General features: G+C 45.7%; 1 protein-coding gene across 1 annotated transcript; it reads left to right on the forward strand.

Annotated features, from left to right (window-relative positions):
- Positions 1-11242: 11242 nt before the first annotated feature.
- Positions 11243-12265, forward strand: LOC129343102 (platelet-activating factor receptor-like). Its single transcript, XM_054999111.1, has one exon. It carries the CDS (start codon positions 11243-11245, stop codon positions 12263-12265), a length of 1023 nt encoding a protein of 340 aa, XP_054855086.1.
- The last annotated feature ends 11767 nt before the right edge of the window (positions 12266-24032 follow it).

The following is a 24032-nucleotide window of genomic DNA, read 5'->3' on the forward strand; positions in this document are numbered from 1 at the left end:
TCCCCGCGCCGCCGCCGCCAGCACATGCCCCCGGCTGGGCGCAGCAGCCGCGGGCAGGCATCTGCGGCGGCGCAGGGCAACCGAGCGGGAGAGCTTGGAGGCCACCTGCACACCATCCCAGCCTCCCGCTGCAGCAATCGGGCCGGTCGTGTGCACGCTCCCATGATGACGTCGCACTTGACGTCATCACGCAAACCAGTGCGTGTGTGCGTGTGCGCACTTGAGGACGCCCGGCCCACCGGCTGGCTGCGAGCGCCGAAAACCCTGGCGCCGCTGCTGAGCATGGCAATACATGGCTCTTCTGTTTTCTATTTCATCTTCACAACAATCTGTGAGGTAGTTTAGACTGAGAAAGAGGGTGCCTGGATGGGGGTTGCTATATGAGCTTTACAGCTGAGTGGGGATTTGAACACAGGTCTCTCCAATCCACTGCTTTTGACTACTTTCTTTTCCAGATGTAGTTCTTTCTAGAATAGATGCCCTCTGAATTAGGTCATCCTGTTTGGCCCGTCTGCCAATTGTTTCAATTTTAGGATGATAATAGAAAAAGATAGTTGCTGATTTAGTGCACAACACCTCATTGTGACGATCAGCAGATATGCATGACTGTTCCAGTCAGCTCGGGACAGTTGTACGGTAAAGGTTTATGCAAAACTCCTGCCTTCTTACTTGGAGGTGAAGAAATTAATTCCTCCTGCTTGAGACACTTTGAGATATTTTATTTGGTACATTTTCATTTGCCCTTCTGAGTCTCTCAGGGTGACTTATATATCTTCTTTTTTATCCTCTCAACACTCCTGTGAGGCTGAGAATGTGACTGGCCCAAGGTCATCCAGTCAGCTTCCATGCACAGTGGGGATTTGAACCTGGGTCTCCAGCGTCCTTGTCTGACACTTGAACCACTAAACCATAAACAGAAGGGTGAAATGCAAGGTTCAAATGAAGAAAAAGGCCTTCAAAAAACTGTTCTGTGGAGGAGAGGGGATCACTTCTTGATAAATATGAGATAGTGTGGTATAATGGTTAGAGTGCTGGATGAGCATCTAGGAGTCCCAGGTCCGAACCCGCACTCTGCCATGGGTGATATTTGGCCAGTCACACACACAGCCTAACAACAACAACAACATTTGATTTATATATCACCCTTCAGGATGACTCAACACCCACTCAGAGCAGTTTACAAAGTATGTTATCATTATCCCCACAACAATCACCCTGTGAGGTGGGTGGGGCTGAGAGAGCTCCTAGAACAGTGACGGCGAACCTTTTTGAGCCCGAGTGCCCAAACTGCAACACAAAATCAACTTATTTATTTCAAAGTGCCAACACTGCAATTAAACCTGAATACTGAGGTTTTAGTTAAGAAAAAACAACTCATACAGTTGTCCGAACTAATTAACCTCTCTCTCTCTCTCTCACTCACTCACTCTGGAGCCACGACTGAAAGTAAAGCAAGTTAAAGCAGCTTACTCTTCTTTAGAAAGCCAGCCCCAGCAGCCCGGCTGCTGCCTCCGGTTCCTGCTGCTAAAGAGACGGGCAGCAGGGAGGCAGCCTTGAGAAAAAGGAATCACGTGGGCAGGGCCAAAACCCATGTGATCTCTGCTCAGAGCTACTGGAACGCCGTTCCAGGCCTTCCCCCTCCAAATGAGCCCTGGACCTAGCAATCCGGCGACTTGGCTCGCGTGCCCACAGAGAGGGCTCTGCGTGCCAGCTGTGGCACGCATGCCATAGGTCCGCCATCGCTGTCCTAGAAGCTGTGACTGACCCAAGGTCACCCAGCTGGCTACAAGTGGAGGAGTGGGGAATGAAACCCGCTTCTCCAGATTAGAGTCCCGCGCTCTTAACCACTACACCAAACTGGCCCATGGGGTTGCGAGGATAAAATGGACAACAATTATGTAAGCTGGTTTTGGTGCCCACTGGGGAGAAAGGCAAGGGTATAAATGAAGTAAATACAGATACATTTTTTTCTAATCAAGTTCCGCCTGATGTTTTAAAACCAGCAAAAAGCCCCCTGATGAGACACAGCACCTGCTCAACAGATTGAATGATCTTTCTCAAATACTGGGAGCAGTTAACACTGTATGTGTGGAGGAAACATTTTCCCACTAAGGTTTTCTGGGTTCAGAGAAGGCTAGATTAATCTTTCTCACCAGGATTTGGCGGGGGAGGGGGACTGTCTTTGTTTGAAAGCCACACAACCATTCTCCAGCTTTAAGCCTTACAGCGTCCTGTGGGTGGGCAGCATGCCTTTATTAGCAGATGTCCTTTTCCTCCGTGCTGATTCATATCCTCTCCCCACGTCTTTCTGCTTAGCGGTGGCTATTCTGTGATACAAAGCTCTGCTAATAAGAAAGCAGTTTTGTTGTGGGGGTGGGTGGGTGGAAGACAGAAACGCCTTTCCCAGGTGCCTTGTTTCATGTTTGTGTGTGTGTGTGTGTGTGGGGGGGGTCTGGGGAGAAGATTCTCAGCAATGTTTGAAAGCATGCTGGTGGGGGTAGTCGAGATCTCATATATATAAAAAGGAAAGCGTACTTCAAGATGATCAGTAATGGTTACTTTTGTATACCTCAAAATAACTTGCAGTGCTGTTGGACGGTCAACATTAAAAAACAAACAAAATGAGTGCTTTGTGTGTGACTGTACTACATCTATCAGGGGATGTGCTTTGCCTTGTTCATGTAAAAATATTTTGGGGGGGTGGGGAAGGCTCTAAATTTAACATTTAAGAGGGCTTGTGGGTGAGAAAGGTAGACTGAACCGCTGTATCTCCAGATACACCGTCAGAAGATGTGTTGAGATACTAGTTACCCTAAACCTTTCAAGCTAGGGATGGGGATGGGGCTGCTGATGTGGTATAGTGGTTCAAGAGTCGGACTAGGAACTGCGAGTCCAGGCTTTGAATCCACTCTCTGCTATAACAGCTTGATCTTGGGCCAGTCAGTCTCAGAGCAACCTACTTTGCAGGGTTGTTGTGATGAGAAAGAGGAAGAGATGTGGCACTTCCTGAGGTATCATCTGCTGTTGTCTGAAACCATATGTGTTGCCTCCTCCTTTGCCAAATGTCATCCCTACAAGCACTGCTACTTCTCACCTAAAAGATCTTTTCAGTCTGGAGCTAAACTAAAACCAGATTAACTCGGTGCGAAGGAGAAAGCAGATTGGGTGGGGGTGGGGAACTCACCTTTAAAAGTTGCGCAGAAGAGGGAATTTTCAAAGGCACACCTTTTGTCTCTCCTGCCCGGCGAGCTACAACTACCAGAATTCCCAATCTTTGGGACTCTTCCCCACTGGACTCACATTTAACCCCTCACTGTAGAGCTTCCAACCTCAGCTAAATGCCATCTTCTCATCAAAATTTGTTGTGAAATTGAGTCCTGGTCGTGGTTTTTAAAAATCTGTTAAATGATTCTTTGTACTTTGAATGCTTTGAATGGTACTGTTGTGGTTGGATTTGTATTTTATTGATCTGTAAGCTGCCTTGGGTATGTTTCTTAAAGTGGAAAGGAAACACCTGAAAGGTCTGAATAAATGCACTCATTTTTGCAACGATTGTGTCAGATTCCTGGGTGAGTAGTTGCTGTGCTGTTGGGATTTTTGGCTTGGATCTTGCATGCCTAACTAGCCTCTGCCCTGCAAAGCTCATTGAAAAACATTGATCTTGCGCAAACAGAAGCACTAGCGCAAGAAGAAACATGCGGTGATTAGCTAGTATGCATGGAACTTCTTCATAGGTTTCCAGCCAGCCATGATTATTTGGGAAAATCCTGTATTCATATAGCACCATCAACGTACACGACAATTTAAAAAGTGACAAGAAGGAAAGAAAGAAGAATAAAAGGGAAGGAAAGAGAATGGGAAGGAAAAAGAAAAAAAAAGAAGGGAAAGAAAAAGGGAAGAAGGGAAAAGACTCGGTCGTTACTCTTGTGAGTTTACAATGTGAAATTTTGTCTTCTGCAATAGTTGTGGATTTATTTAAGCCATTTGCAGCTCTTTCTCCCTGCAGGTAGAAAACACAGCCTCCTATTGTGCTCCTGCTGTCTGCTTATCACATGTCAGGGCCTAGTGTCTGGGGGTTAATATGCAGGAGTCATGATGAGCGGCATCTGGGAGACGGGATTGGGCTGCTCGGGGTCTGCCATTTCCTCTCTGCAGTTCCGTCTGTTCCTTTTAGTTGACCCAGCTTTTACATACTTGCACAGGTGCATTGCCTTGCCAACTGCTAGGGGAGCCTGTGCAGTTCCAAGGATTAACCTCTGACTTGGAGGGAGTGAAAGAGAGAAGCCCCCGAGGGAGGAGGAATTAGACAGACGCACCAGAGAGAACCTTGAAGTGCTCCTTGAAAGAAAAAGAGTGCCAGAGCACAAGAGATAAGCCAGGATAAGAGGAACTGAGCCAAATATTGAAGCCTCTTGGATTGGCAAGTGGCACATTGGCGGACGCCACTGGTAATGGTCAGGAGTGATGGAATGGGGTTCTGGGGCTGGTCTGCGTTGGGGTGATGGGAAATTTCCATTTCAGAGTTTGGAGTCACAAGTTCCATGTTAAAGACTGGACAGTCCTGCACGACCTAAAAATCCCTGATTAGGGACCCCACACCATCTCCAAACCTGGACAACTCATCCCAAGGAGGTGTGCCAGGTTCCTCCTTTTTAAAAAGATGTCAGGTAAAAAGGAATTTTATTTTCTTGCACCTTTCCCGATGGATTTTAGGCTTTCCTCTGCAGGCTCTACTGTTCTTTTGTGAATATATCAATTAATGTTTTTAGTGATTTGGGTAGACATATTGCAAGGGTCTTATTAACTTGTTATTATGGGAACTTGGATTATGCACCCTTGAGCAGTTTATTAGGAAAATATCTCTTACATTAATTAAATCAATGAACTATTTAAATAGGTTGAAAACAGGGTTGAAACTAGCCGCGCTTTTCCTTAAAGGAAACCTGGAACTTTCCTGAGAAGCTGCTGATAATTCCTTATAAAGGATTCCCAGCATGGTTTTATTTATTTATTTAGTACCAAATGACAGTTCATAGGAAACCGCACTCTAGAAGCAATGGTCATCAGTCCTACTTGAAATTCATTTTGAGTTGGCAGGATAGAGAGTTCTCTCTTCTATCCTTTTCTGATTTCTGCATATTTTTTCTCCCAGTCTTTTGTTTGTCTATCTTGTTTATGTGTCTTCAGCTTGTCATCTGTCAGTCATATTCTGCCTTGGAAACTTAGTTATCTTTATAAAATCCCTTCCTTCCTTTCTTCAGTAGCCTTTTTCTTATGCTCCCAAATTCTTGTCCTTCATTAGAAAGATCCTCCACCCCCTCTAAGGCTTTCCTTCTTTCCTTCCTAGGGCTGAGCTGGGATGTTGCAATAGCCCTGGAGCAAGCTGGCAGTGGCCATAATTGCTCAGGTCTGAGAAAGCAGCCCTGCCAGTGACCTGGGACTGCTTGTTTACTCCTGGCCCACTGGGAGATTTCCCAGTAAGTGAAAGGGCCAGTCCAACCCTGCTCTTCCACGGCTCTCCTAGCCATACCTGAGGATCAGGTTCCGCAGGATGGACTCCTTCAAGTGTGTCAAATTAAGCAAAATCATCTTGCTTATGTCCTCTGTGAAATGTGTGTGTGGTGCCCTCAAGTCACAGTTGACTTATGGTGGCCCCTGGTGGGGTTTTCATGGCAGGAGACTATGAGAGGTGGTTTGCCATTGCCTGCCTCTGCAACCCAAGGCCGACCCTGCTTAGCTTCTGAGATCTGATGAGATCAGGCTCACCTGGGCTATCCAGGTCAGGGTCCTCTGTGAAATGATTCATGCCAAAATTTAGTGGCCAAGATAGTATTCCGTTTGACTAGGATTCACCTTTGCTAGTGGACCTCACAGTATACCTTTGGCCTTTTTGCAGTTTGTTGGCAGATGCAACACCAGCCCTCCCAGGGAATAAATACCTTTGGCGAACTTCAGTTAACCCTTTATATTATAAGGACTATTCTGGCATGACCCACACTTTTAACTTTGAAGTAGTGGTCTCTACAACTTTGTTTCCCCCCTTCACTTACATTTCCTTCACACATTGAGTCAAAAGAAACCCCTTTCGCCCACGTCATCCTTTGCAACCCAAGTTGGGCTTTGCTTCTTTTGTGAATAATAGGACAACTGTTTCCCGCCGGCCTGTTTTATCCCTGTAGTGTATTCCCCAGCTGGTGCAGAAAATGACTCAGTTGTGATAAATAACCATATAAACCACCATAGTTTGTTCGCTGGCCTGGGGGTTGCTCGTCTTTCTGGAAGCACACTTGCTGAACACAGCTAAGCGGACAGACTGATTCACGTTCGAGACACCCTTGGAGGGATTCAGGTTGTACTGGCTAGGTAAGAAACTGAAATGAAACCAACTTGCTAGGTGAGGGCTATTCTCTTTCCAGAAGAGGCTTCCCAGGAACAAAGGGTAAAATCTTTGATTTCCCCCTAACCCATAGAAAAGTCTAGAATCCTCTAGCTAAGCTCAAAATTCTGCATATGTTTTAGTGCCTAGGATTTTTACCTTTAGAAATCTATAAGATGAAGAAGTATTTTAAATTTGTACACTTTTTTCATGTAAGGTGGACAACTTTTCAAAAATTATGGAAAAATTAAAATCTGCCTTGCATTAGGGGGAAGCCTTGGATGGAAAGAGATTATGGGTTTGCTGGGGTGGTAGAAGTTGAAGCACTAGCCTTGATTTTATTCTTCTAAAAAGAAACTCATTCTTTAAATGTCATTGCTACACATTTTTTTCAAGTCTATCTTTTTTGCCCACTGCTAAGTGAAATGAATCAATGCTTGAGGAGTGGAGTTGCACCCACTGGCTTACCTGCCAAAGGCCCTAAATTGACTTACAATCCGTTTCTATTCTACAAATAGAGCCTAGAATTTAAATTGGATATCTATTTGCCCTTAGAACCAGTTTTATGAGTTACTAGATCTCTCAGCATTGCCAGTGTTTTTGATTAACCCTGTTCCTGTGCCTTGACCACTAGCCTGATAGGTAGAAATGTTGCAAGCTAAGTTTTCTCCATCATTTGATGTCAGGAAAAGTTTCTCCTCCTTAACTGCTGCATGGTTTTAAAGGTGTAGGAGCAGGGGCAAGAAAAAAGTTGGCAGCCTTAAGATCTGTACAGATTCAGAATAAGGTTTATTTTGTTTTAAAATTTTAAAAAATGTACAAAACATCCAGGCCCCAAGTATATAATGTAATGTATAGGGGAACTCAATTTAGTGACTTTCAAACAGACACTGTTTAAGTTTGCTTCAGAGAGGTGCATGCGTGGCAGTGTTGAAAGTGGGTTTCCACAGGGATATAAACAGGGTTGCCAGGTCTCCTGACTGGAGACAGTGTGACATCACTTCTGGGGAAAGCCTGGAAGTGACACTAGTCCTTTCTAGGAATCACTGGAAACTCTATGGTAAAACCTAGAAAGGCATAATATCGCTTCTGGGTTTTCCTTGGAAGTGATGTCACACTGTTGTTAATAGCACCCCCATGTCCCTGCCCTCTCGGACTCACACCAGTTACCATGCCTGGTAGATCTGGATATAACTTTCATAGCTCTTGAAGCATTCTCACCAACTTTGATCAGAATGTGCCATTTCTGAAAAACCAATTCTGCAAATCTGCAGCCACGTCAGATGTGAATGGCACTTATTGGCTCTTCCTATGCTGTCACCCATCCTCCAGTTGCTGGTACAGTTTGGAACTGTTTTGAAACTTCTCTGACTTAAAAAAAAAACCAACAGGATAGTATCATTATACTAGTGTGGGGAGGAGCTTGGCTGACCCAAAGTTCAATGTGACAGAATGCACGCGTGTCATGAAAGTGACAAAGATGGGAAAGAACTGAGCTCATTCTATGAATGAAAAATGGGCACAACTCTTTAAATTATTTGTTTCCCATCTATGTTCATTCAAGGAGTTTTTGTGTCGCTGTTTACTGAGTGTGTGCAAATTTGCAGGATAGTATCTTAGGGCCAACTCACTCTCTGCAAGGAAGAGCAATGGGATACATCAGTGTTTAACTCAGGAGAATTCTTGGGCTACAATGCAGTGCTGAAATAAGCACACTGAAGTACGTTGCAATCAGCGGACTGATGCACACCTCATTCTGAGTTGAATTCTGAAAAGTCAGCATGGCCCACAAAAGAACTGTAGACATCTCAGGAGCTGGGATGAGCCGCTTTTCCACAGAGCACGTCCAGTGTATGTGTGTGTGTTTCCCTTCTACACTTAACAACTTTACCGCAGCGCGTGTTGGTCAAACACTGGTGGATTTGTGTTGTTAGAGAATATGTGGATTATCACTCTGTAGCTTTTGGACAGATACTATGCATAATTTCATAAGAGAAAAGAACCGTGCAGATGTGAGAATAATGGATTTAAGGAATTACAAAAGTTGAGCCGTCTTGCAAATTTCCTGAGCGAGCTGTACGTGTATGACTGATATAATATTGGAGAATAACACTGAAAACTCATGTCGCATAGCACCTTAAAGAAGAGCAAGATTTTCAGGGTATAACCTTTTAAGAGTTAAAGCTCATACCCTGAAAATCTTGTTGGTCTTTATGGTGCCACTGGGCTCGAATCTTGCTGCACTACTACAGACCAACATGGTTACCCACCTGAAACTTTGAAAACTGTGACTGCATAGCTTACACAGTAGATATTGCCTGGCTTGAAATTAATTCCAACTGTTGTAGGTTCCCCACATAGAATTCTGGGAATTGGGTCCTAGAAAGAGAATCTTTCAAATTGTCACGAGAGATACCAAGCCTCTCACAGAAATACAATTTGCAAACTATTTTGACGAGTGGGCATGCGCACACATACACATTTTTTTAAAAATCACCTAATTTACATATGAAGGTGGGACCAGTGGAGTAAATCGCTTTTGCTAATGTGGTAGCGTGGCGTGGTTTTCAGTTCAAAAGGGATTAATGTGTCATTTCTTGCCTCTCTAATACTTACAAATCTGACACCCTCCTAAAGAAACCAGAAAAGCCTGATGCTGCTGTTTATGAAATTAAAACAAGGGCCACGATCCAGCTATAGTGAAGCATGTGCTTACTGCTCTCCCTTTGAAATCAATCAGTGGCTGAAAACTGAATTTTTGGCTGCATTGTGCTCTGTGTACCCGTAAAAAACTGTGATGAATGGTATTACTATAAATAATTAAAATCATGTTATAGAGCAGAAAATGCTTATTTCTTTTTGAAAAAAATCATTGCCTGCCTAGCATGAATTTGTCTACTGAGAATTCAAATTCTCTGTTCCATCTTCCTCTAATTTTCCTTGTGGGGGGGGAAGTGTGTGTGAAATCACTCACACTAAATTTCAGTTTGGATAAGTATATTGGATTGGATTTCTTTTCCTTAGCTGAAGGATGATGAGGAGCAGATGAAGGGGAAGGAGTGGCATGCTCTTCTCAAGTGCGAAGCGCCTGCTCTCCCCGGCCTCAGCTGTGCTTCTGGCTTGGCAGGGATCCTGGGAGCACAACAGGTGATCTGCGGCTGGAGCCAGGGAGACATTCTGGCATATGGGCCTGGCTGGTGCTAAGCCCCAGCAGCTGTGGGCTGGAGCCAGGAGCCATGTCTCCAGCCCTTGGACGCATCTCCTTGCAGCTGTGTGGCTCTGTTCCCCCGAGAAAACCTACCAAGCCTCCGAGCAGGGTGCAGAGAGTGGAGCTGGAAGAAGAGATGCTGACTTCCTGGAATGTACATGGAGTTTTTCTCGGCTTAAATTGTCCTGGTCCCAGCTGGGAATTACTTGGGGGGTGGGGAATGGTTCAGGCAGCTACGGCCGCTGCAACCGTTTCTGTCAACCTGCCCTTTTCTCAACACATGCCCTCTCTTGTCTGTGTGTGTGTCCATCCACCCATATTGTTCTGCATTGCCTATCTGTTAGTACCTGTGAATTCATATTCATCCTTGTATCATATTGTTCATTCGTCTCCAAAGTGTCTTTATCCAAACTGCCTTCTGTTTCTCCATCCATGGATTACCTCTCTGTGTTGCCCATCCATCCATTCACAAAGGCCCATCCATCTATCTATTCATAAAGACTCATCCATCCAGCTATCCATTTACTAAGAACACAAAAAGAGCCTGTTGGATTAGACCAGTGGTCCACCTAGTCCAGCATTCTGTTTCACACAGAGGCCAACCATGTGCCCTGGAGTGTCAATAAAACACGGCATAGTGGATGAGACCTCCCCCTGCTTCTGCCTTCCACTGGTATTTAGAGGTTTGTTGCATCTGTAGATGGAAGCTCCCATCCATCCAAAGGTCCCTCCCTCCATTCACAAAGGTCCATCTATCTATTTGCAAAGGTCCATTTATCCATTCACCAAAGTTCATCCATTTCTCCATCCATACATTTCAAAGGTTCACCTCTCTATCCATGCATCCATCTATCCATCCATCCAATAATCCACAGCAGTCCACCCATCAATTCATAATAAAAGTCCATCCATTGATTCACAAAGTTCCATCAATCCATTCAATCACGCCCCAAAAGTCTATCCATAAAGGTCCATCCATCCTATCCACCCATCCATTCAGAGTGTCTTTCAGTTGTTTTTAATGCACCCACCATCCATTGATAAAGTGTGGTTTTGTGGCCTTGAATTACCATGAGGAAACCTGGGATTCAAATTACCCCTCAACTATGTGACTTACTGGGTGACTCTGAGCCAAACACACCATCTCTCAGCCTAACCTACCTCCCAGGGTTGTTGTGAGGGTAACATATAAAGGGAAGGACCATGAGATCCTTGGAGGAAGGGTGGGATAAAAATGATGTCAATAGATAGGGAAGTGTTCTGTCTTTCCATTCTTGTCTCCATTCATGATGCACCATCTGCCCTAGGTGTGTCCATTCACATATTTCAAAACCAAAACAGGGCCTGAAATGCTCTGTTTAATTTCAGATCGGGTATTTCCAATCCAAAACTAAACAGGGATTTTCAGATACTATTTCAGTTCAGCAATATCCAAACGCACACCCCTAGCCTGTGAGCCCATTCACAAAGACACAGCATACACCAGTCTGTCCGAATTGTCTCGCCCGTCCATCTGTCCAGCCACCCACCAAAAGTTCTGTCTACCCATTCATCATACAAACCGGTGTGTCGTCCTCTCTGGACACTTCCTTGTTTTCTTCCTGCATCTTACTTTAATCTGGCTGACCTTATTTTCACTGTCTTCCAGCTTCTTTGGGATGAACAACTCCACGACGGCATGGCTGGCAGCTGGGCAGTGCCAGCAATACGATCCCATGCAATTCATCCTGGTGCCGGCCATCTATTGCTTGGTGTTGTGCGTGGGGTTGCCGGGCAATTTGGCGGCCTTGCTCGTCTTCCTGCAGAGTGGACGGGTGCGGAAGGCAATCCGTATCTACCTCATCAACCTCACACTGGCAGACATCTTCTTCAACCTTACCTTGCCCTTCTGGATCCCTTACTACCTGGCAGGGGGCAACTGGGAACTTCCAGAGGTGGTTTGCCGCCTAGCTGGTGCCACCTACTACTTGGCCACTTACAGTGCCATGGCCTTCATGACTCTCATCAGTTTGAACCGCTACTGCACGGTTGCCAAGCTGGACCTGGCACTAAACAAGCCTCAGGGGGCGCTGGTGGGATGTGCTGTGGCCTGGGTGTTGTGCTTAGCTTGTGCTGTGCCCTCTTTAGTCACCCAGCAGACATACCAGGCAGGACCTCAAAACACAAAATGCTTTGAACAGCACTCTGGCCAAAGGAGTTACGCCTATGCCATGGTGGCTCTGTTTGTGGCCTCCTTCCTGGTAGTGTTAGGGGCCTATATGTCCATCATGAGATCTCTCTCGGCTGCTGCTGGCACCTGCCAAGGAGGACACCGGCGACGGGCACGTGCCATGGTCCTTGGCATGCTGTTGGTGTTTGTGACCTGTGTGGCTCCCTATCACATCTCCCTGGTTCCCTGGGTAGCTGCCTGGATGTCCATTTCCTTCTGCAGGCCTCCATCATTCCTGGATAACCTCCATATGCTCAGCGTGGCCCTGCTGAGCCTCAACAGCTGCATCGACCCGCTTATTTACTGCTTCTCCATCAAGTGCTTCCGGACTGACTTGTGGAGGATGGTGCGGAAGTTCACCCGCTGCCCCCCATTCTCCTCGTCACCACTGCCACCACCGCCTTTGCCACCACCACTACCCGAAAACCGATTTCCACTCAATATCAGATCATCTTCTTTAACTTCCTCATAGCAAAAGCTATGGAGGAAGTGGGGCTTCCCGTCTCCATCAGACGGAGCTGACATAACCCTTCATTCCATCTTCTAAACTTGTTCTGACTGGAAATGGCCTATGGACAGGAATACTTCTTTCATGGACTAGAACTTGGGAAATAGCTGTCACGCTGGGTTTCAAGTCAGACCTCTCTTCCTGCGTATCATCTGGAAGAAAAGCCTTGGTTGAAATGGGACTTAACAATCAGGGATCTACAACTGTGGGTCAAATCAAGTGACCAGCCATTGCCCAAGGGTCAATGTACAAGTCAGAAACATCACAAATTATCTTCTGGGATTTACTCCAATTGCATCCATACATCATTGGATATTGTACTGTTGCATTATAGCATGCATTTGCAACAGGATTGTCTTGTCCACACAGGAAAATCCAGCAGCAAATGATAGCTGTAGTGCAATGGTAGCTCAATAATCAGTGAATGCATGCCACTGATTAGGAAAGGTATTGCTCAATTTGAGAGGATGCCAGCCGGGTTACCCAGCAATGTCAAGAAAGCCACAACAGGCAATAGGGCTTCTTTTAACAAGTGGAACTCTTGACCAAGTGAGGTGAATGAGTAGCTACATGGGCTTTGGAAAAACAAATGTAAGTTGATGATAAAGTGGGTGAAAAGAGAATGTGAGAGAAGATTGCTAAAAATATTAAAGATAACAAGAATTTCTTGACATCTAAGCAACTAGTCAGAGAGAGAGACAAAGCCAAAAGGATGACAGGGCAAAAGGATTTCTCAAGGAAGACAGAGAAATTGCTGAGATACTGAATAAATTATTTGTGTTGGTTTTCTTTGGAAAATGTGAAGGCAATGACTCATCCTGGAAGTTTTGTTTTTGGGAAGTCAGATAGAACTGAAAAACTGAAATCCTAAGGCTCATGGACAAATTCAAATGGCTCTGGGTCCAGATGGCATAGGCCCAAGTGCTCTTGAGCACCTCAAATGTGAAATTCATGCTTGCCTAACAAAAATAGCCAACTTGCCACTAAAAGGATCCTCCGTACTGGAGGGTCAGAAAGGTAGTAAATGTAACCCTGATTTTTAAAAATGCATCAAAAGCAGATTCCAGAAATTACAGGCAAGCTAGCCTAATATCTGTTCTGTTGAAATTGGTGACAACCGTTATTAGCATTACTCAGCATAAGGCAGAACAAGCCCTACTTAGGATGAATCAGCATGGCTTCTGTAAAGGGAAGCTCTGCCTCACCAACCTGTTTAAGATGATTAGCAAATATATGGACAGGGATGATTTGGCAGACACTATACACTTGGGCTTCCCAAAAGCATTTGACAAGGCTTCAGAGTAAATTTAGCAGTCATGGGTTGGATTGTGGATTAAAAACTAGTTAAGTGACAGGAAGCAGAGAAGAGGAGTAAACAAATGGTTCTCAAAAGGTAAGAAAGTAAGCTGTAGGGTTTCACAGGAATCCAAATTGGGACCTATGCAATTTAATGTGTTCATAAATGATTTGGAATAGAGATGGGCATGAACTGAAATATGAACCAAAATTCAGCACAAACCAGGCTGGCTCGTGGTTCGCAAACTGGCGGTTTGTCAGAGCCCATTTCTGACTAACCGCCACGAACTTTAGGCTGGTTCGTTTGGTTCATTTTTTTGGTTCGTCACTGCAGACAGCCTGGCACTGATCAATCAGTTTCCTAGGCAACAGGGGATGGACTTTCTGCAGACCTTCTGCTGACCTGGAAGTGGCCTTCTGCTGGCCCGTAAATTACCTTCTGCTCACCCAGAAGTGACGATTTGCTGATCTGGATGTGATGTTTTGACGAACCAAACGAACCGGTTTGTGAAAGTTCGTGGTTCGTGAAATGTGACGGACCATGAACCGCATGGTTCGGGGTTTTTTTTTGGTTCGTGCCCACCTCTAATTTGGAATTAGAAGTGAGCAGCGATGTGGCCAGACTTGTGGGTAACAAACACATTATTCAACCAATATGGATTGTGAACAGTTCCAAAAAATCTCTCTGAACCGAATGAATGAATGACTATGCAGCAAATGAAGTTCAATGCAAACGTAAAGTAATGAATGTTGAGGTGAAAAATCCCTAACGACATGGGTTCTGAGTTGGCATTGAGTGACTGGGAAAGAGATCTGGGGGTTGTGGCGGACAGCTCTGTGAGTAGCTCCTGTGAAAAAAGTCAGATCTGTGTTAGAGATCATTCGGAAAAGAATTGAAAATGGCTGGTATTGCAATGCTCTTGTATAAATCTGTGGCGTGTGACTGAGTTTGAAATTGTGTATACACAGGGCTTTTTTTCAGCAGGAACGCAGTGGAACGGAGTTCCGGAACCTCTTGAAAATGGTCACATGGCTGGTGGCCCCACCCCCTAATCTCCAGACAGAGGGGAGTTTAGATTGCCCTCCGTGCTGCTGGAGTGGTGCAGAAGGCAATCTAAACTCCCCTCTGTCTGGAGATCAGGGGGCGGGGCCACCAGCCATGTGACCATTTTCTTCGAGGGCAACCCACTGAGTTCCACCACTTCTTTTCCTAGAAAAAAAAGCCCTGTGTATACAGTTATCATATCCCCCCACAAAAGGATTTTGAAGTGCTTGAATAGAGCAACTGAAATGATCAAAGAGTTGGAATACCTTCTCAAGGATGGAAGGCTCAGAAATCTGAAGTTCTTCAATGTAGCGAAAGGAAGACTAAACGGGAGGGGAACATGGTTATAAAATTATGCTCAGGGTTGAGAAAATGGGCAGTAAAAACCCATTTCTTCCTCTTCCATAATACTAGAACTCAAGGGCATCCAGCCAAGTTGATGGGCAGGAAATTCAGGACTTTCCGAGAGTACAAACGTGGGTAATTCTCTGCCACAGGATGTAGAGGTGACCAGGAGTTTAATTAGCTTCCAAAGGAGGATTAGGCAAATCCTTGGAAGGCAGTAGGGTTGCCAACTCCATCATGGGAATTTCCTGGAGATTAGGGGTGGAGCCTGGGGAGGGCAGAGCTTGGGAAGGGGATGCATAACAGGGATGAGATGCCATAAGGTCCACCCTCCAAAGCTGCCATTTTCTCCATGGAAACTGATCTCTGTAGTCTAGAGATCACTTGTAATTCCTACAAGAGAGCGGCCCATCAGCTGCTATTAACCACAATGCCTAAATGGACCCTCCATGTTCAGGGGCAGTGACCCTCTGAATACTAGCATGGGGGGGCAACAAAATTGGGAGGCTTTGCTCACAATGCCCTGTTTGTAGGCCTTCCAGAGGTATCTGACTGGCTTCTCTGTGAGACAGAATGCTGGACTCGATGATCTAAGAGCAGAACCACAAGTGACAAAAGGCACAGATTGGACACTTGTCAGCTTCCCTCAAGTTTTGATGGGAAATGTAGGCATCCAGGTCTCACAGCTTCGCTCTCTGACTGCTGTCCAATGGACTTTTCAACTGTCACTTGTCCAACATTCCGCCAAGCTGCCTACATTTCTCATCAAAACTTGAGGGAAGCTGACAAGTGTCCAATCTGTGCCTTTTTGTCACTTGTGGTTCTGCTCTAAGGCAGCCCGTCCACTCTTTATGTTCTGTTGACCAAAGACTTTTAAATTTTGGAGACTTAGCTTAGCAAAAGAAATAGATATATGGCTGATGTGGGGGAATGAAAAATAGTTTATAACAATGGAGCAAGTGCCCTTATTTAAGCTTATTTCAGTCCTGTGAATCCAAGATAATAATAATAATATTAAGTGCGATTATATACCGCTCTTCTAGACAGATTAGTGCCTCACCCAGAGCTGGTGAACTGAGGCTGAAAGGAGAGGCTTACCCAAGACCACCTGCAGAGGTCATGATGACAGCAGTGGGATTCCAACTAGCAGAGTGCTGACTTGCAGTCCAACCAGTTAACCACTATGCATTAGCTTTACTACAGAGAGCCAGACCATGTATAAACAGACGTCCTATGTGTGATTCTGCGTCTTCTTACTAGGCCTTGTTTTAATTCCCGACTCAACCTTAAGTTATTGGGTGGATTAGATATGGTCACCAATCTCCAGGTACGGCCTGGAGATCTCCTGAAATTGTCATTGATCTCCAGATGAGAGAGATCTGTTCCCCTAGAAAAAAGGCTGCTTTAGAGGGTGCAGTCTATGGCACTATACCCTGCTGAGGTCGCTCCTGTTCCAAACCCTGCCCTCCCCAGGTTCTACCTCCAAAACATCAGGAATTTCCCAACATGGGCCGTCGTCACACGGGCCCTTATTTTGTCAGTTTTGCACTAGAAATCGTTTCTTCTGTTATCGTTATTAGAACGGATTCTCCCATCTTTTGATGACTGCTTGCGCTTCCAGTCAGTCACATTAAAAGGGAAAAGCGCAATTTGATGGTCAGTCAAAGTGCGTCCGGAAACGGGCCCCTAAAAATCGCGCCCCTTAAAAAATTTTTTTTTGCATATTTGCGCTATATCGCTCTTCTATTATACCAGTGTTGTGCTGGGCCAACCCAAAAGCCAACTGTGATAGATAACAGAGGTTTCCCGCCCATGGCAGAATATTGCTATAGCGCTATAAGGCTGACGTTTTTTTAAAAAAAAATTACTTTGAGGCTTAATTGTGGGTCGCGCTGGGGCTTATGGGAGTGTAGGGCAGGAGAATTAGTGTTAGGTGAGACAGATGATCGGGGAGAGTGAGCGTTTTGGTGTTGCAAAGCATTCATAGTCGATCCAGGGCATTCACATGGAAGCGGATAAAGATGACATAAAGAGTCACAAAGCGTGAATTGGGGAAAATGGCGAAATTGCAAGAGAGCCAGAATAAGGTGAGCATTCAGCAGGAGATGGCGCAGTTTGGCGCTAAATTTATGGCTGTGTGACGACGGCCATGGAGTTGGCAACAGGCTTGGATCAGGAAGGACCAGGCTCCACTTCCTTCCAGTTTCCCTTGACCCCCAGAATGAGTGAGGGGAGACCACCTCTCCAGTTACTGGATGAGAGCAAGCTGCCCCTTCCATCTGTCCTTCCTTTCCATCTTGATGGGCAAAGGTCCCTGCAGTGTCTGAAGGGCCGAAGCAGAAATGAGAAAGGCAGAAATGAGAGTGTCACTATCAGGACATTCGAAGGGAGGCCACAGACCTCCCAGGAGTGGGATGGGATCGTGAATCTTTGAGCTATGGTTAGTTACCACTTTTGTTACCAAACCCAGTAACTTTACTGACACCCACCCGCCCACCCACCCCCTACCCCTTGCAGGCTTCGCTTTCCCCACAAAGAGAAATGAAAGTAAGAACCCAGAGGCAAGATTTCAACAGTCAAGCTGCCCCTTGGTATGCCTCTCAAGCAATGAACTGGGCCTGGAGTAATCAAAGAGTCATTTTTTAATTGTTATTATTACCATTTTCCCGTTACGGCTAAATTTTGTTACAATAAAAATGGAACCACATGGCACAGTCACTGTACAGTATATTGTTTGTCGTTCAAGTGGAAGGGATTCTGCTTCCAGGCACATTGCTAAGAGCTAAGGTGTGGACGGAGGCTGGGGTCAAGAGAAGACAGTCTCTCAGTTCCCTGGTGCGGCATTGAGAAAACAGGCCGGACCCCAAGAAAAGAGGGGATCACAGCCCCTTCGTGTCTCTAGCTACAGACAGATCTCAGACGGAGCAGCTCCGAGTCCTGGGAGAAGCCTTTGAGATCCACCAATGGTCAAGAAATTGCTAAGACATGAGGTTGTGGTATCATTCCTTCCACCACTAGGATGGCCTGGACCCAGAGGGCAAGAAGATTTGGGGCACACCCCACCGTCAAATTCCCATGCACAAACCCCACTGAAATGTTGTTACAGCGCCGATAGTTTTCAGAGGGGCTCATGAAGAACATATTCCCAGAGAGCTGTGCTCAGAGTATCTAAGGCTGTTTGGGATTTTTAAAATAAATAAATAAAAAGATCTTATGAGAACTTCTATAACAGTCAGTGGTAAAGAGATTTCTAAAAAAATGGAGGCAGATGGGAAATGACCCCATCTGCCCCAGCTCTCATGCAGTTCTCTGTGTATGGCTGGAAGGCCGAGAAACAGGGGATACCTCAGAAGGAACGCACATGGAACACTGCTAGTTGTTAGAGTTGCCATCTCCAGCTGGGAAATTCCTGGAGATTGTGGAGTGGAACCTGGGGAAGGTGTGGTTTGGGGAAGGGAGAGAACTCAGAGCCAAGCTACAAGTGACGCCTGGCCCAGGTTGGACACTTGTCAGCTTCCCTCAAGTTTTGATGGGAAATGTAGGCATCCTGGTCTTGCAGCTGTAATGGAGAGCCTAGCTGTAAAACCAGGACGCCTACATTTCCCATCAAAACTTGAGGGAAGCTGACAAGTGTCCAACCTGGGTCAGGCGTCACTTGTAGCTTGGCTCTCAGTGGAGTATAATGCCACAGTGTCCACCCTCCAAAGTAGCCATTTTCTACAGGGGAACTGATCCCTGTAGACTAGAGATCAGTTGTATTCCTGGGATATCTCCTGGCACCACCTGAAAGTTGGCAACCCTACTAGTTGTAAAGTAGTTGCCACCAAGATCTGTGTGGTGAGGGAGCCTAAGGTTTGTACTTGGGGTGAGGAAGAGAATCAGTGCATAAAACCTTGTACCCAAGTGTGGATAGCCTAATACTTGTAAAGTTATTTAGTTGCATTAACTCAACCCAGTAAAATGTAACTGTACAAAATTTAAATATATGGGTCTAATGCTTGTCAGCTATTCATGTCCCTTTGCACTCCTGAAAGATGGGTGTAGGTCTGCCAGTTCCTTATTGAGCAATTGGCTAGAACTGCCACCACACACTTTCCCCTTATATCTCTGCAAGGTAGGAAAGAGCTTAGAATCACCCTCAGGAGATAACTCCAATAGAAGGCAGAGGGATGGGTCCATCAGAATATTGAATAGACCCCGTTTATTTTTTTTGCATACTTTCCCAAATATTTTGAACTGGCCTCCCCACGGAAAAACGGGTAGGAAGCTCATAATGAGGGAAGGGGCACACTTTGCGTGCGAGTGGTTTCAGGTTCAGTCTCTGAGTTTTCCAATTAAATAAATGGGCGAGATTGGAAAATTGTTGTCACAAAATATGCTGGCCCAAGGTTGCTTACATGTTCAAATTTCAAAAGCCAGTACATTTGGCATGATATAATTTGTTTTAACCATGACATTTGATTAAAGAGCGAAGTGTGTCCCAGAGACACTTGTTTATTATCAGTTTTTTTGTTTCTCCTCCTTCTTTAAGCCCTGCTAGGTTAAGTTCTGGGATGGATGGAATAGGCCAATTTCATAAGATCTTGGAGGCTAAGCTGGGTTAGTACTAGGATGGGAGCAGGGCTTTTTTTCTGGGAAAAGAGGTGGTGGAACTCAGTGGGTTGCCCCGCCCCCTGATCTCCAGACAGAGGGGAGTTTAGATTGCCCTCCATGCTGCTGGAGTGGCGCAGAAGGCAATCTAAACTCCTCTCTGTCTGGAGATCAGGGGGCGGGGCCACCAGCGATGTGACCATTTTCAAGAGGTTCCGGAATTGTTCCACCGCGTTCCAGCTGAAAAAAAGCCCTGGTTGGGAGACTGCTGAGGAAGACTCTGCAGAGGAAGGCAATGGCAAACCACCTCTGCTTCTCTCTTGCCTTGAAAGCTTGTAGGGTCACCATAAGTCAGCTGTGACTTGACAGCGCATACATAAATACATAGATACAGATTTCAGTATGCATTTGCACAATGATTGTGTGGTGGGAGTGTTTACCATGAGAAGTGAGATCCCTGCGTGTCTTCCCATTCTATAAAAACACCTCTTGTGCTGGAATAAAGGTACAACCAAGGATTTCTCTGTTACTTCCCAACTCCCGAGGAGTACATTTTTAATGTGGTGGTCTGTTCCGATTTGATGTAGACATTTCAGCTAGATATACCCTGGGTCCTCTTCCGGTGCTTCATTTTTATCACGAACAGTTTTATGTTCTGCCAGAAAAAATTTTTAAAAATCCCAACCAGCCTTAGTGGTTGTGCTTGTTAGTCACTCAGAATCCTTCAGTATAGGAATGATGTTAAGAATCTCGCCAATGAGGGATGGACAGCAGCCCCTGGAACAAGTAAACATCATTTTCTGCCTTGTGCCCGAACAACATTTGCTTGGGGGGGAAGCAGATAGCGCCTTGCTTACCCGTGTGATTTCCCAGCATCCATCATGCAGGAGGCCTCGAAGTGTCTCCATAGTCCAATCAGGGCACCCAGTCAGAAAATGGCACGCTCAGAAGAATGCCGGGCTGTTCCTGGCCCTGTCCTTGCTTGGCAACATGTGGCCCAACAATGGCAACGTCCAGGGTGTGTCCTTTCCCCCCAGGCCCTTTTCTTGCTTGAGACGGAGCCACTCCCAAGTCAGCAGTGGAGGGTGAGATTGCAAAGGGGGCCCCTGGAAGGGCTTTCACAGTGCAGGTGGCTCCCGAGTTTGAAGCCTCAAAAGAGTAGCGCAAAGCTCTTTCCTGGGAGGCAGAGTCGCCTCCGAGCCCTTCTTCCCCGTAACCAGGGTGCTGGTTCCCTCTGCTTCTGCAGAAGGTTGGGAAAGGTTCTTCTTCCACAACATCATGGAACGTGCTCCATTGTGGGCGGGCAGGGAGAGGACTTTGCGGGCAGAAAGCAAGAGAAGGGCAGGAATACCAGTAGTCTGACAGTGTCTGGGGCTGGAAGAGTGTTCCCACAGAGATACAGAGGAATTGCTTGGCTTCCAGCAGCATCTACCTCTCTCTTTCTTACCAGCCATATCCTCAGAAGCAGACTGGGATGTTAAAAACCATCCCAGAGCAAGCTGGCAGTGGTACAGGGGCCAGTTGGCTTGGATCTACGGCTGCCATGGCTGACACCATGGCCCAGGTCCCAGCCAAGATGCTCCTGCAGTACAAGGGGTACTTGGCTCAGCTTGCGGTTTACCTCCAGAGAGAGGCTCAAGGCAGCAGTCCGTCAGGAACTTTCCCAGAATGTTAAATGGCCTCTTCATTCCCTGCGTCTCACCAAGCCCAGCACTTTCCCTATGCCCATTCTTACAGATCTCATGAACAGAAGGGGTCCACATATGACTATGTAAGCTGTCTTCAAAGGTGGTGCTGAGGAGATATTAAAAGGTACTTCCAGCCCTTCAGCATCTTGAATCTTGGCTAGAGATGCAGGATGATTCTTTCCCCCCACCTCCCCCGAGGAAATTTCTAAAAAGTTTCTCTCAAAATTCTGACAGATGTTTCGCCTGAGCAGGGCCTCCCAAACCCACCTTGAAATTTGCTTCAGGGTGAAATTTGGTGGCAATTTAGAGGTGTGAAAAAGCCCCCTGAGAAATTTCACAAAATCGTATTGAAATTCTTTCTGCAAAATTCTTTCATCGGAACCTCCAGTTTGTTGTTGTTGCTTTTGCCTCATTTTAGGCAAAATTTGGTGGCAACGCTTGACTTGGCCTTCTAGGAAATAAGGTATAAGGAATAGAAAATGTGATTAACTTGGTTGTAGATTTGACCCTCCCTCCCCGAATGCTATATACAGTCATGCAATTTATCTAGACCTTCATCTTGGATTTTTTATGAATGTGTGGCTACCCCTATTTGTTATTTGAAAAACTTTTAAAAACATTACAGGTTAAGTGCAGAGAAACAAGGAACTTCTAGTTTCAGTTCCACAAGAATATTTTATATTTTATACCACAAAGAACAGCAAGCACTCGGGAACCATCTGTGATGGCCCTATGTGTTGGGGCCTGAGGATAAGGGCTATCTGTGCCATGGCCCAATCCAAAGAGAGAGAGAGAGAGAAAAGTTGTAACAAAATCTCATAGTAGTTTACTCCACTATAGCATCAGTGGTAAAGTACTTCAGCGTGATATGTGCAGACACTTCAAAACAAACTGGTTTAATTTACTCTTCAGTACTTTACTGCTGAGGTACTGAACTGTGGGCCGTCCAAATGCACCCCACTTCATTGTTTTCATTGGGGTCACAGCTCAGTCCTGGTTCGCACATGGCAGGGAATGAGGACCGAGCCCTGAGAGCAATAGAATGGACTGCAGCACTTTAGACTGCAGCTGTATAGGATTGTAGATGTGCACCTTTTGCTTGCTTCCCTCTTTAAAAAAATCCCTGCAAGTAGAAAACAAGCGCTGCAAAAAAAGCGGGAGGGGATTTTCTCCCAGCTGTGCCAGCTTTCCATTTGGTTGGAGCTGGGTTTTTGTTTTTTTGTGTGCACAAAAAAAAAAAGCTAAAACCCACCAACTGCAATCTGAAGTCTGTTGTAAACCCTCATTTCCACTTCATTCTCCTTTGGGCATGAGCCAAGCATTGGGCCAAAGGAATCAGAGCCTACCTTCAGAGGGAACATCATGAGAGAGATGAATAAAAGAATCTGGAATTCAACCCCCACTAAAGATACCACACCATACACTGACTTTTTCATGATTCCCATGCCCCTCCCCCACCCCCCGGCCAGTGGTTAAATATCCTTTTAAAAAAGTTTGATTTTCACTCTCACATGACTCTCCTTTTTATTACAATGGGCTGCATATGTCTGAGAAAGTAGCCTCAGATAAATGACAGACCATCTCACAGCAATACTTTCCGGTGGGGCTGAGGATGACCGGAACAACATTGTACTAGAAGGGGTAGGGGAAAAAACTGGGGATGGCACTAACCTGCTTTTAAATGGGATGATTAATGCAAAGAAAGAAGGCTATTTTTAGTGGAAAGACATGGGCATGCGTGAATCGGAGGCTTTTAAAAAGACTTCATGGCCATCTTTCTCTTCCCATGTCACCTTGAGGCCACTGGCATTCGGGCCGTGGGTCAGGGATGGCTGTGGCTCCTCAGTGCTCTGGAATTCTTTGCAACGGGCCAGAGGTTCTGAGGCAGATGTGCAGTGGACTCTTGGCAGGATCCTGAAAAGAGAATGCTGGAAAAACCACTGTTCCTAGCCAATGCTCGCCTGTCAACACCTGCCTGTTCCCAGGGCCAGCTGTGAGCAGTGGAAACCAGCAGGAAGAAAAGTGGATCAAAAGGCATCCGGCTCACAATCACAAGCAGAGAAAAAGGCCTTTTTTCTGTGTGCCAGAAGAGGGCAGTGTTGTATTTTCTAATATGGCATTGCTTTGCAGTAGAGCTAGCTGCCTTGAGGGGTTGCTTTTAGCCTTGTTCACAAGTTATGGTGAACTCAAGTATACTGTATGGTCGATTTTTCCTTATATGTGTGTTGACTAATTTTCAAGTTACTTTCAGCACAAGTAAAGCTGAACATGTGATGGAAACCACGCATTTATCCAGGGACTGCCCCGTTTCATTTGCGAAGTGAGTGCATATTAGCTCTTTTTTAAAAATACATGTATGTGCATACATGCATGATGTACAGGTGTCCACTGGAACAGGTGAACAAGGCTCTTACTGTATCCTGGCATGGGTCCAAAGGGTGAGCGGAGATGGTTTGCAGGGTACTTTCCCATGGCCAGAACTGACACGTGGAAGATGTGGGGGAAGAGAAAAAAAAAGAGGTCTCTGAACATTGAGAGCAGTGGAGTGTTTCTTCCTCAAGGTTTATCCTCACATATCTGAAGTTCAAATTTTGAATCCACTAAATTAATCTCTTTCATATGACCTTGACACTGAGCTTACCTCCTTTGGATCCATTCCCCCATAAAGAGTCTCAAGAAGTGAGCTCTGCCTCTTGAAAGCTTATATCTTGTCGGTCTCTAAGGTGCTACTGGTCTCAAATCCTGCTATTCCTCCAGCAAAGGTGCT

The sequence above is a fragment of the Eublepharis macularius genome, chromosome 15, assembly GCF_028583425.1.
Source record: "Eublepharis macularius isolate TG4126 chromosome 15, MPM_Emac_v1.0, whole genome shotgun sequence".
NCBI classification, from domain to species: domain Eukaryota; kingdom Metazoa; phylum Chordata; class Lepidosauria; order Squamata; family Eublepharidae; genus Eublepharis; species Eublepharis macularius.